At 36.6% G+C, this 12341-nt stretch overlaps 1 protein-coding gene and 1 non-coding gene across 7 annotated transcripts in view; one reads left to right on the top strand and one right to left on the bottom strand.

Annotated features, from left to right (window-relative positions):
* The window catches only part of CNOT1 (CCR4-NOT transcription complex subunit 1), a 76954-nt gene that overhangs the window by 15947 nt on the left and 48666 nt on the right, over nt 1-12341 (top strand). For all 6 annotated transcript variants that reach the window (XM_033129471.1, XM_033129468.1, XM_033129472.1 and 3 more), the window contains exons 2-3: nt 6143-6415; nt 12152-12259. In XM_033129471.1, the coding sequence (XP_032985362.1) occupies nt 6314-6415; nt 12152-12259 (210 nt within the window). In that variant the 5' untranslated portion in view covers nt 6143-6313. The remainder of the gene's footprint in view (nt 1-6142; nt 6416-12151; nt 12260-12341) is intronic.
* Nucleotides 410-511, bottom strand: LOC117035666 (U6 spliceosomal RNA). Its single transcript, XR_004425236.1, has one exon. It is a non-coding gene; the product is annotated as a U6 spliceosomal RNA (small nuclear RNA).

The following is a 12341-nucleotide window of genomic DNA, read 5'->3' as shown; positions in this document are numbered from 1 at the left end:
TGAGTTCAGTTTTAAAAATATTTATTGAGATAAATCGGCATAACATCCATTTTAGGTGTGCAACATAATGATTTGATATTTGTATATGATGTGAAATGATCACCATGATAAATGTAGTTAGCATCGATCACCACACATACTGTGTTTTTCTGAAAATAAGACCAGGTCTTATATTAACAGGTCTTATATTAATTTTTGCTCCAAAAGACACATTAAGCTTACGTTCAGGGGATGTCATCCTGAAAAATCATGCTAGGGCTTATTTTCCGGTTAGGTCTTATTTTTGGGAAAACACGGTAGTTACAAAGAATTTTTTTCCCTTGTTATGAGAACTTTTACGATTTACTCTAATTATAGTCACCACGCTGTATATTACATCCCCATGACTGACTGACTGACTGACTGACTGACTGACTGACTTACTGACTTACTTATTTTCGTCATCCTTGCACAGGGGCCATGCTAATCTCTATCATTTCAGCTTTAGTATATGTGCTGCCCAAGTGAGCATGACTTCTTTTCTAACTGGAAGTTTGTACCTTTTGACCACCTTTACCCATTTCACATACCCCATCCTCTCTCCTCAGGCAACCACCAATCTGTTCTCAGTATCTAAGTTTTTTTTAAGATTCCACATATAATGGATATATAGTATTTGTCTTTGACTTATCTCATTTAGCTTAATGTCTTCAAGGTCCATCCATGTTGTTGCAAATAGCAGGATTTCCTTTTTTCTCATGGCTGAATTGTGTGTGTGTGTGTGTGTGTGTGTGTGTGTGTGTCTGTCTGTCTGTCTGTCTGTCTTTATCCAGGCATCCAATGACAGACACTTAGGCTATTTCCACATCTTGGCTATTGTGAGTAATGCTGCAATAAACATGGGAGTGCAGATATCTCTTTCATAACCTGTTCATTACTTTGAATATATACCCAGAAGGGCATTGCTGGTTTTTTATTTTTTTATTTTTATTATGGTAGTTCTACTTTTTATTTTTTGAGGAAGCTCCACACTGTTCTCCATAGTGGCTGAACCAGTTTACTATCCCGCCAGCAGTGCACAGCCTTTTCTCCACATACTTGGCCAACACTTATCTCTTCTTGTTGATGGTCATTCTTACAGGTGTGAGGTGATACCTCATCCTGGTTTTGATTTGCACTTCCCTGATGATTAATAATGTTTAACACCTTTCCGTGTACGCGTTGACCATTTGGATGCCTTTTTTTGTTGTTTGTGCTTTTGATGTCATATCCAAAAAGTTATTGCCACAGCCAGTGTCCAGGAGCTTCCCTGTGTTTTCTTCTAGCAGTTCTACGGTATCAAGTCTTATGTTTAAGTCTTTGATCAATTTCAGGTTCATTTTGTGAATGGTGTAAGACGGGGTCCTGTTTATTTTTCTGCATGTGGTTATCCCAGCAGCATTTGTTGAAGAAACTATGCTTTCCCCATTGGATGTTCTTAACTCCCTCAAATATTAGTTGACTGTATATGTTAATAAGACTGCTGGTCTTGATGTGATATAGAAATGTGATGTGATATAGAAAAAAGAGGGTTGGGGTGGGGGTTGCAGTTTTGAGGTCAGAGTGATCCTCACTGAGAAGGTGACATTTATGTAAAGACTTGAAGAAGTGAGGTAGTTAGCCATGTTGGTATATGGAAAGAAGAGCATTCCAGGCACAGAGATCAGCTGATGTAGAGGCTTGAAGGTGGGAGAGTGCTGGAGAAGACGTGAGGAGGAGGCCATTGTGGCTACATAGAACTGAGCCAGGGGGAGAAAGAAGAATAGGAAGCCAGAAGAGTACCTGCTGGTGGCTGGGTTCCATAAAGATGTGTTTGTTCATAGGCCATTACAAGGACTCAGGTTTCCATTCTGAGGCAGTGAAGGGTTTTGAGCACAGGATGACCTATCTGAGTTTTTTATGTTTGAAAAGAGTTTTTCTCTGGCTGTTGTATTGAGTGAGAATAGACTGTAGAGAGTAAGGGTGGGAACAGGAGACTGGTTAAGCTAACATAGTAATCCAAATGAGAGAGGATGGTCCTTGGTTATTACAGCTGTAGAGGTGGTGTGAGAAATGGGTATATTTTACAGGTATAGCAGGAAGGATTTCTGGGCAGATTGATTATGGGGAGTGGGAAGACTCCCAAGACTTTGGCCTAATAACTTTAAGGATAGAGTTGGCATCAGCTGAGATGGGGAAGGCTTTGTATGGGTGGAACATCATTGAGGAGGAAGATCAGGAGCTCATTTTTGAACATGCTGTGTTTGAGATGTCAAGTAGGAAATTAGATACCGTGTTTCCCCCAAAATAAGACCTAGCCGGACCATCAGCTCTAATGCGTCTTTTGGAGCAAAAATTAATATGAGACCTACGCTAATACAATATAATACCCAGTCTCATTTTACTATAATGTAAGATCGGCCTAATATAGTATAATATAATATAATATAATACCAGGTCTTATTAATTTTTGCTCCAAAAGACATTAGAGCCAAAGATCTGGCTAGGTCTTATTTTCGGGGAAACATGGAAATACAAATACGGACACCATGAGAGAAGTTTGGGCTGGAGATAGAACTTTGACTGAAGTAGGTCACTAAGAAAGTGAATATAGAGAAGTCCAAGCATGCCAGTACTGTGAAGTCGAAACAGGAAGGACCAATAAAAGAGACTGAGAAGGAGAGACCAGTGAACTGGCATTTGAGAAATAAAGTAACAAAAGTGTGTATTGGAGAGAATGATGGGTGTTTTTTCTTTTAAATTTTTATTTAAGTGTTTCTAGGACCTATCAGTTCCAAGTCAAGTAGTAGTTATAATCTAGTTGTGGAGGACGCAGCTCACAGTGGCCCACGTGGGAATCGAACTAGCAGTCTTGTTAAAAGCACCTCGCTCTAACAACCTGAGCTAACCGGCCGCACAGAGAGTGATGGGTTTTGTCAAAGGCTTCTGGTGCCTAGGATGATCACGTCCTGGTTTACACCTGTTATCTTGGTGTACATTGTTTAGTATATATGCTGCCGAAGCGAGCATTTGGTGTATATTGTTAATGGTATCCCCTTTACTTTTTTTGGGGGGAGGGATATTGGGGAACTGTGTTTTTCTAGGACCTATCAGATCCATGTCAAGTTGTTTTCAATCTAGTTCTGGAGGGTGCAGCTCACTGGTTCATGTGGGAATTGAACTGGCGAACGTGGTGTCATGAGCACTGTGCTCTAACCACTGAGCAAACCGGCCGCCCTCCCTTTACTTCCATAAGTGTCCTAGTTTGGTTTAATAAGTTATGTTGTCACCCCACTAATCTAATAAGGTGAGGGCTCAGGATTGCTCATTAGTTTAATGCATTAACTTGTCGGGACAATGAAGATTGGCTTGTTGAAATTTGTATCACACTAGTATTTTTATCCTTAGTAGTCTTTATTTTTATTTATTTATTTATTTTAAAGATTTTATTGAAGGGGAACAGGACTTTATTGAGGAACAGTGTGTACTTCCAGGATTTTTTCCAAGTCAAGTTGTTGTCCTTTCAGTCTTAGTTGTGGAGGGCACAGCTCAGCTCCATGTCCAGTTGCCATTGTTAGTTGCAGGGGGTGCAGGCCACCATCCCCCGCAGGAGTAGAACCGGCAACCTTGTGTTTGAGAGCGCGCTGGCCCATGTGGGAATCCATGTGGGCAGCCTTCGGCGTTAGGACCAAGGAGCTCCAACCACCTGAGCCACCAGGCCAGCCCCTTAGTAGTCTTTAGATGTTAATGTGGCATGGTTGTAGTTCTTGCCATGGGGCTCTTATCAAGAGATGATATAGTTGAAGTGCGAAGATCTCAGTTGTATTTGAGGAACTGTTTCTTGGAAGATTATTTATTCAGCATTTGTCTTGCTGAATTTGTGCTGCACCATAGGTAAAATAATAATTAAAATAGGTTGTCATAGCATCTATTTCATGCTGAAGTTATTCTGTTCCTTTTTGTCATCAGCATTTTTCATATAAATTCTGAGAAAGGAGAAACTTTCTCTGTCTTCCAAACTACCTGTCATGAAATCTGTTGCCTTTTTATATATAATTATGTGTAATAAGCATTAGACGTGTGTAATCTATAAAATAACTACTCATGTAAACAACATGCTTTGAGTAATATAGTTTTAGCTGAGCATAACTTGCAGAAATTCAAAATTCTGTGAATTATATTTGGCACTAAAACTGAGTATTTAGATTTAAATAAAGGGGTTCTGTTTTGACTTTGTTAGCCGTACAATTTTAATGATGCTGTCACATCTGAAAGCATCTTAGCCAGTGACTTTCTTGAGTTCTTGGTTTAAGCTTAGGAGATTGTTGTGGTTTCTTGGGCTTTTTTTTTCTCCTAGAAACAACTTGTATATAAGCTGCTTAGTTGAGCTTGGATGTGGAAATTCCTGAAACAACCAATGGTTTATATATATGTTGCTACATTCATTTTTCCTCTTGGTTGCTTGATATTTTACCAAAGTTTCAAATCTATCTTATCTTAAACCCACCCTAGTACTATTCCTGTGGGTTTTCTCCCCCTTTCTTTATAAACGTTTGTTTAAAAAAGAAAGGTGGAAAATAAAAGATATGAATATTTATGGGAAAACAACTTTAAAAGCTGTAGAAGTTGAACTCAGAGATATCTTATTTAAGTTCATCAAAACCTTCTATACTTTTTCCTTGATGAGCATTTTTCCTGCACAGTTTTACTTTATTCTTTTAAACAACTGCCTTGTTCGGATATATCATAGTTTATTTAAACAGTTTTTTACAATTTTACTTTTTGCTATGGTAAACAATACTTCTTTGCATTCTTGAGGCAGTGTATCTGGAAGGATATAGTCAGTAGTGGAATTTATAGGTTCAAGGGTAGTGCAGTAAACACTTTTTACAATATTGCCAATTTGAGTTTCAGAAAAGGCTGTACCAGTTAATACTGTTGTTAACAACGTGGGAAATCCTCTGTATATATCCTCAGTATGATGATCCTCAAACTTGGATTTTTGCTAGTCTGGTACAGAAAATAGCTACCACTGTAACATGAAGGAAACAACTTGTTCTTAGAATTTATAGCAGGCAAGTTTACTTATATATAATGGATAGATATAAGCACGATTTAACTTTTCACATATTAGTCCTTTAGAATGAACAGAAACTATCTTGGCACACTTCCCAAGCCTCTCCTCCTTTTTTTTTTTTTTTTTTTTGAGGATGTGGAAAGATTGCATGTGTAGAACCTTTGCTTTGTATAAACAAAACAATGTAGTCTTTCTCCATTGTTAAGATATTGTTAAAGATAAAGGTTTAAATGCCCTTACCAGGGGACTTTTAATCTTCATGAATTTTCTGTATTTTACGCGGTGAGTTCTGATGGTAATGACAGTATGAACAGATTTAAGAAAGTGAAGCTGTGGGTAAACTCAGTTCCTTGCAAAGATTTTTGTGTTTCAGCAGTGGTACTTAGTGAATTTTTAAGAAAAAAACTTTTATGTTGGATTTGTTTGTTTTGGTGATAAGAGTATTCCCTCAGATTCCATTTTGAATTAAACTGATAAGCAACCTGTCATTTTAGCTATATTGCTGATTTGGGTTTCTCTTTCTAAATGTTTCAACGATATAGGAAGGAATTTGGGTTCTAGAGCCCTTACTTGCCTTTAAGTCAGCCATTCAAATACTTAAAACATACATCCTAAGATACAACTTTAGGATCAAACTGTCTGATTCTGAAGCAGTACATAAGGTTAAAATGAATAAATGGGATCTTGTAAATAGGTTGTAGATAGTGTGAGGATTGAAAATGTTAGATGAGTGTTTGTTTCTGCAAATCCTAATTTTAGTTAAGTACTTTCCTGCTCCTTCTAATAAGGTATAGTGTAAGTTATAATTTTGAAATAGACAAATAGAAATACCAAATATTTTAGGTTGTCTTTTTAAAATACAACTTTTTTGGGGGATATTTTCTTTTTATACTGGCCCTAATTTTAAAACTTGACATTTTTCAATCAATAGTGGTTGAGACATTTAAAATTTTTTTTTGTTTTCGGTCCTCATTGGTATTGCAGGTACTAGGAGAGGTGAAGGCTATTTAACCATTTTTCCCTTGTTAAAAATTTAATTTAAAAATCTGAATTTTTTTCTTAAAACAGGTGCCATGTTTCAGAACAGAGTAAGACTCCTGAAGAAGAACTGAAGACATTGTACAGATACCAGATATAGGCTAATTACAGAGAAAGCATTAACCTGCCTCTGAGGTGACTAAAGGGGAATAATGGTGATTTTGCGCCGGGCTCGGCCGCCTGCTTCCGCCCCAACCAGCAATGAATCTTGACTCGCTCTCGCTGGCCTTGTCTCAAATCAGCTACCTGGTGGACAATTTAACCAAGAAAAACTACCGAGCCAGCCAGCAGGAAATACAGCATGTAAGTAAACAAGTACCATCAAAGGAATGAGAATGCAATGGAAAGAAAGTTGGAAATGTATCTGGATACGTTGCATAAAAAGTGTCTTACTTTTGCCCCTCATTTCAAGTGATTTCAGCTTAATATATAAAACCTTATCCCAATTTTTTTAAAGAATTCACAGATTTATTAAAATTTTCTATAACAATTATTGAATATGATCTGATTTATTTTGATTTAGCCTCATTTATTGTTTCTTTTTTTAGAAAGCTTTTATTTATTTTAAAGTGTTATTCCAGGACCCATCAGCTCCAACTCAAGTAGTTGTTTCAATCTAGTTGTGGAGGGCACAGCTCACAGTGGCCCATGTGGGGATCAAACCGGCAACCTTGTTAAGAGTACCGCGCTCTCACCAACTGAGCTAACTGGCTGCCCCCATTTTCTGTTTCTTAAAAACATTCAGATACACTTAACTAAAACTCACCCTTTTAAAATGTAAAATTCAGTTCCAGCAGATTCACATAGTTGTTCAACCATCACCGTCTAATTCCAGAATGTTTTCATCACCCTAAAAAGAAACATCTCAATCCATCAGCATTTGCTCCTCATTTTCCTTTCCCTCCAGCCCAGTTCCTGACAACCACTAATGTACTTTTCACTTCCATGGATTTGGACGTTTTATGTAAACGGAATCATACCATATGTGGCCTTTTGTGTCTGCCTTCTTTTACTCAGCATGTTTTCAAGGATCATCCATGTTGGAGCATATTGTCAGTTTTAAGTCCATTTGCTGGTGTTCCACATTTATCAGCTGGATAATTAGGTTTGTTTCCACTGTTTGGCTATTGTAAATAGTGCAGCTATCAACATTTGTTTACAGGTTTTTGGGTGGATGTTTGTTTTCGATTTTGGGGGTATATACCGTGTTTCCCCCAAAATAAGACCAGGTCTTATATTAATTTTTGCTTCAAAAGACGCATTAGGGCTTACGTTCAGGGGATGTCATCCTGAAAAATCATGCTAGGGCTTCTTTTCCAGTTAGGTCTTATTTTTGGGGAAACAGGGTAGTGGCAAAATGGGAATTTTTTTGTTTTTGAGAGTCTAATATCATGTGACTCCATCTCATAATTTGGTGAAAAACTGAGGCCAGGAGAAGTTAGCCCTTGCCAAGTTCAGTGGCAAATCTGGGAGTAGTGCCCATGTCTCTGGAGTTCTTGTATGGAATTCTTTTCAATTGTTGTAATAACAGTATCAGTAATAGCTGAAGCTTTTGAGTGCTTGTTGTGTACCGTGCATTACCGTGTTTCCCTGAAAATAAGACCAGGTCTTATATTAATTAATTATTGCTCCAAAAGACGCATTAGGGCTTATGTTCAGGGGATGTCATCCTGAAAAATCATTCTAGGGCTTATTTTCTGGTTAGGTCTTATTTTTGGGGACATATGGTACCAAAGAATGGAATTTTAGGGTCAGATGGTAAACCTGTGTTTAACTTTTTTGAGGAACTGCCAGATTTTTTTTCAGAGCATTGCATCACTTCTTTCCCACCAGCAGTGTATGAGGGTTCCAATTTTTCCTTATCCTTACTAACACTCATTATTGCATGTCCTTTTGCTTTTAGCCGTTCTAGTGGATGTGAACTGATAGCTCATTGTAGTTTTGATTTATAGCTAATGATGTTGAAAGCATCTTTTCACGTGCTTATTTGTATATTTTGGGGGAAATGTCCATTCAAATCCCTTGCCCCTCCCTCCAGTCTTTTAAAATTGTTCTCAAGTGGTTTTGACTTATAGAGCATTTCATTCACTCTTTATGAAAGTTAAATAGTATTCTGTCCCTTAGTTTAAGTGATTTTACTCCCTTCCCATTTTAAAATCAAATGGAGTATCAGAATTGTATATATTGTTAAATTTTTATAACCTTTTTCTGTCTTCCTTGTCTTTGGGGTGGGTGGGTGTGTGGTGGTTTAATTTTATTTTTTAAATAGATAATATTAACCCAACTGACCCCAGTTACCCATTTATCCTACCCACAGGGAACAGATATTAGCTGTTTCTTAACTGTTTTTCCAAAGATATTTGCATATACAAAAAAGGGGAATATTTCTCATCCCCTTTCATCTGTTCTGCATCTTTTATTTATTTACTTAGTTATTTATGTACGTTCTGCATCTTGATTTTTTTTTTTTTTTAATTCACCAGTCTGTTTTGGAAATCATTTCTTATCCATACATGAAAAGCTTTTTCATTCTTCTAAGGATGCATAGTAAACCATTGTGCAGATGAATTACAATTTACTATTGATGGACATTTTGGTTATATAAGTTTTGTTTTTTTTCCCCTCTGTTGACAGTGGTGTTACAGAGTTGTTTCTTGCATGTATGTGATAGTGTATTTGAAGGATAGATTCCTAGAAATTCAAACTTGGGTAATTCTGCTTTGCTTTCTAATGGAAAAGCTCAATTCTTAGATTATCTAGTCCCTATGTGATTTTTTTTTTCTTTTCACGTAGTACTGCTTCTCTGGTATATTTAAATATCACCAGGTGTGTATGCATATGGAGTTTATTGCATTTGATGCTGCTTTGATGAATTATAGTGCTTAAGTTCATTTGTCATGTTAACCTAAAAATAAGAGGCAACAAGCATTTATTAGAAGATCAAAAAAGAATAGCTATTCGGGAAGCACTGAATCAGGCAGAAACCCAAGTAGTGTTCCGATTAGGAGACAAAGGCAAGGCGTATTTATGAGAAAGGGACCTTCATCAGTAGAAGGAAGGCATTTCTTTCGGTACAGATAAGCTAACTTTTCCTGTCTGTATCTACTCCTAATCTCAATATCCCTATGAATTTTTATTTAATTAAGAGTTTACTAATCTCGTGTATGTTGTAGTCTTCTGCATCAGCCTTGTGCTATGGCATACCTTCCAATCTTCCGATTCAAATCTTTATTTCAGGGACATTTTTATTGTCTTTGAATGTTTTTCATTTCTTGTGGATTGAGGTGTATTGATTATTAGGTGGTTATCTTTTCTGTGAGATTTTTGCCTCGTGTTTCTTTCCTAAGCATTGCAAAATTGCTTTCATTTCCTTCTGTTATCTTGTCCTTGAATCATTATTACACCTTTTGAGACTTTCCCCCTTAAACAAAACAGTTCTATAATTACTTTGAGGCTATGGAATGCTATTTGTCTGAACTCTTCTGTTTGTTTGTTTGTTTTTGGGTCCTTTAACTTTTGTATGTTCTTTACCTGTTTTGTTTGTTTCTTTGCTCTGTTTTAGTTTTTCATATAGGTTCCATGCTAAGTCTTTGGATTTTTGCTCATCTTTAAATAAGATCATTACAGAAGTATTGTAGAATGCCTTTGATATAGTTACTTTATTTTTAATGTAGCCTAAAGATTTTTCTATCGTTATAAGGCAGTTACTTAATTAAAACTTTGAAGTATTTTACTGTTGTCCCCTACCCAGATGGGTGGAACAGTATGAATTTTAAGTAAAAATGTATAGGACTTAATCTTAAGGGATGAATAAAATCTTGTTTCAGCATTTTTGCAGCCCAAAATCATGTTTTTAAAAAACCACTTTAGTTTTAGAAGAAAAAAACCAGTTGCTCTTAGTGAAGGACAGCATGTATCACAGAAGGAGTACTCCTAGTAGCCATAAGACATGCTTTATGATCCCACCAGCCAGTATGTTACATTGTGGCACTTGTCTTTAGTCATTGCAACCTTGATTTTTTTTTTTTAAATCTTATCTATAATAATCTGGTGGTATCTATATACATATATTAGGGTAGTGGTGAAGATTGAGTGGCTGTAAAAACAATTGTAAAATTAAAGACATAAATGTAAAGGATAAGAAAGGATATTTATAAAATTTTGCCGATCCTATTTAAAACAAAAACTTCAATTTTTTTTTTCCTCGCCATTGACAGACTAATGGAATGTGTCTTCCATTTTTTTTAAGTTGGTATAACATATAACAGTACCAATTAAGTCAGTACGTTCGTTAACCATGATCTGGTCCCCTGATCCCCTCTGGAATTATTCCTCAAATGCTGTTCCTCCAGCTCTACTTGTAGTTGTCACCTCAATATTTTAAGTCTCAGCTTACACGTGACGTCTTTAAGGGATGGATGGTCTCTCTGATGTCTCTCCCATAAGTATTACATGACCCTGTTATATTTTCTTCATACGACTTAATATTATCAGAAATATTTTGCCTGTACTTCCCCCATGAAAATGTACTTCTTGAGAGCTATGGAATTCATCTTGAGTGGTTATTTAGTGTGTACTCAACAAAGATTTGTAAAGCCAGATATGTTTGCTCTTTTGAGGGTAAGGTCTGGTTGGTTGGAGCATAGATAATTCTATTCTTAATTAATTTGTATTGGCACTTTAAGATAATGTCTTTAGCATTCCGGGGGATAAGAAAAAATAATCTCTACCTTTATAGAATTTAAGGAATGATATCCCACAAAACCAACACATTGTGAATAGATTCACAGTAATCTTTAGAGTTACAGAAGTTCTTATTATCTGATTATGTAGATTTTAACTTGAAGATGTCTGTGGGGCAAAGTAGAAACTGGTTTTACTTAGCTACCACATTTTCTGGATGGGGAAAACTGAAACTGAAATAAGTTAACTTAGCCAGCTGTAACATAATTACCATGATACAATGGAAAAACACAGGCTTTGGTGTTGGACTGTAAATCCAGATTCTTCAATTCGTAAATTGGATTTTAGGCTCATGGCATCTGGTTTAAGTGTCCACCTCTTCATGTATAAAAATGGGAGTCATTATTGGCAGAGTTGAAGATTAAACCAAGGAACCTCAGTACCATATTTAGCCCTAAGTAGATAGTTATTTGTTATTTATTAATGTAGCATTTAATAAACAAATGATTACTCTGCACATATAGTATACTAAGCTTTTTTTAGACTAGACATGAAGAAGTGAACACAGCTGAACAGATTCCCTGTTCTCATGCAACTTAAGTCTAGGGAAAACAGACATAACATCAGGTGGTGGTAAGTACTGTGGAGAAAGGTAAAGCAGGGCAAGGGGTCATACTGATATTTTAGGGAGGGTACTTAGGAAAGGCCTCACTTATGAGATGGCTTTAGAGCAGAGACCTAAAGGAAGTTAGAGAACAAAAGCATGTGTAGATACCTGGAGTTATTCTAGTTAGAGGGAATTAACAAGTACAGACATTGGTAGGTTTGAGGAACAGCAGGAAACTAGTGGAGCGTAGTGGCAGGAAACTAGTGGAGTGTAGTGGCAGCATCTAAAGTACTGAGGTCAGACCAGTTCCTTTAGGGCCTCGCCTTGTGGACTATTGCAGAGTCACAGTTGGGTTATATTTTTAGGGTAAAAAATCATGCATAGGAAAAGTGCTGCTCTTGTGTGTCCAGTTTGTTATAAAATTGTTGCCTTACAACTTACAAAAGTATTCTTACTGCATGTCATCTGTGCTACTTCTTGGTGTTTTTAGTATGGATGTTTGACCAAGGCATAGTTATATGGGCTGTTTACTGGTGGTTTTTTCCTTCTGTGCTTCCTGCCAGTAACTATAGGAAACATTTTAGTAATTAGTAATTGTAAAATATTGGTACCTCCATCCCAGTAATTCCTATAACTTATTCCTAAATTAACCTTAATGTAACTCAGAATTTTGCTCTAGAGCTTGATTTATTTATTTATTTTAATCTCGCTTAATGTTGCGTACAAACTCTTATTTTTGGTCTTTTTAGATTGTGAATCGGCACGGTCCTGAGGCAGACAGGCATTTGTTACGCTGCCTATTTTCGCATGTGGATTTCAGTGGCGATGGTAAAAGCAGTGGCAAAGATTTTCACCAGGTATTTGGAGCTTATCAAGTTTATACATCCACTTAGATGTAATGAATTACATTTGGGCATAGCGTACGTAGCAAACAATACA

The sequence above is a fragment of the Rhinolophus ferrumequinum genome, chromosome 15 (assembly GCF_004115265.2).
Source record: "Rhinolophus ferrumequinum isolate MPI-CBG mRhiFer1 chromosome 15, mRhiFer1_v1.p, whole genome shotgun sequence".
NCBI classification, from domain to species: Eukaryota; Metazoa; Chordata; class Mammalia; order Chiroptera; family Rhinolophidae; genus Rhinolophus; species Rhinolophus ferrumequinum.
Note: the sequence above shows the minus strand (reverse complement) of the source record. Positions and strands in the feature narration are given on the sequence as shown.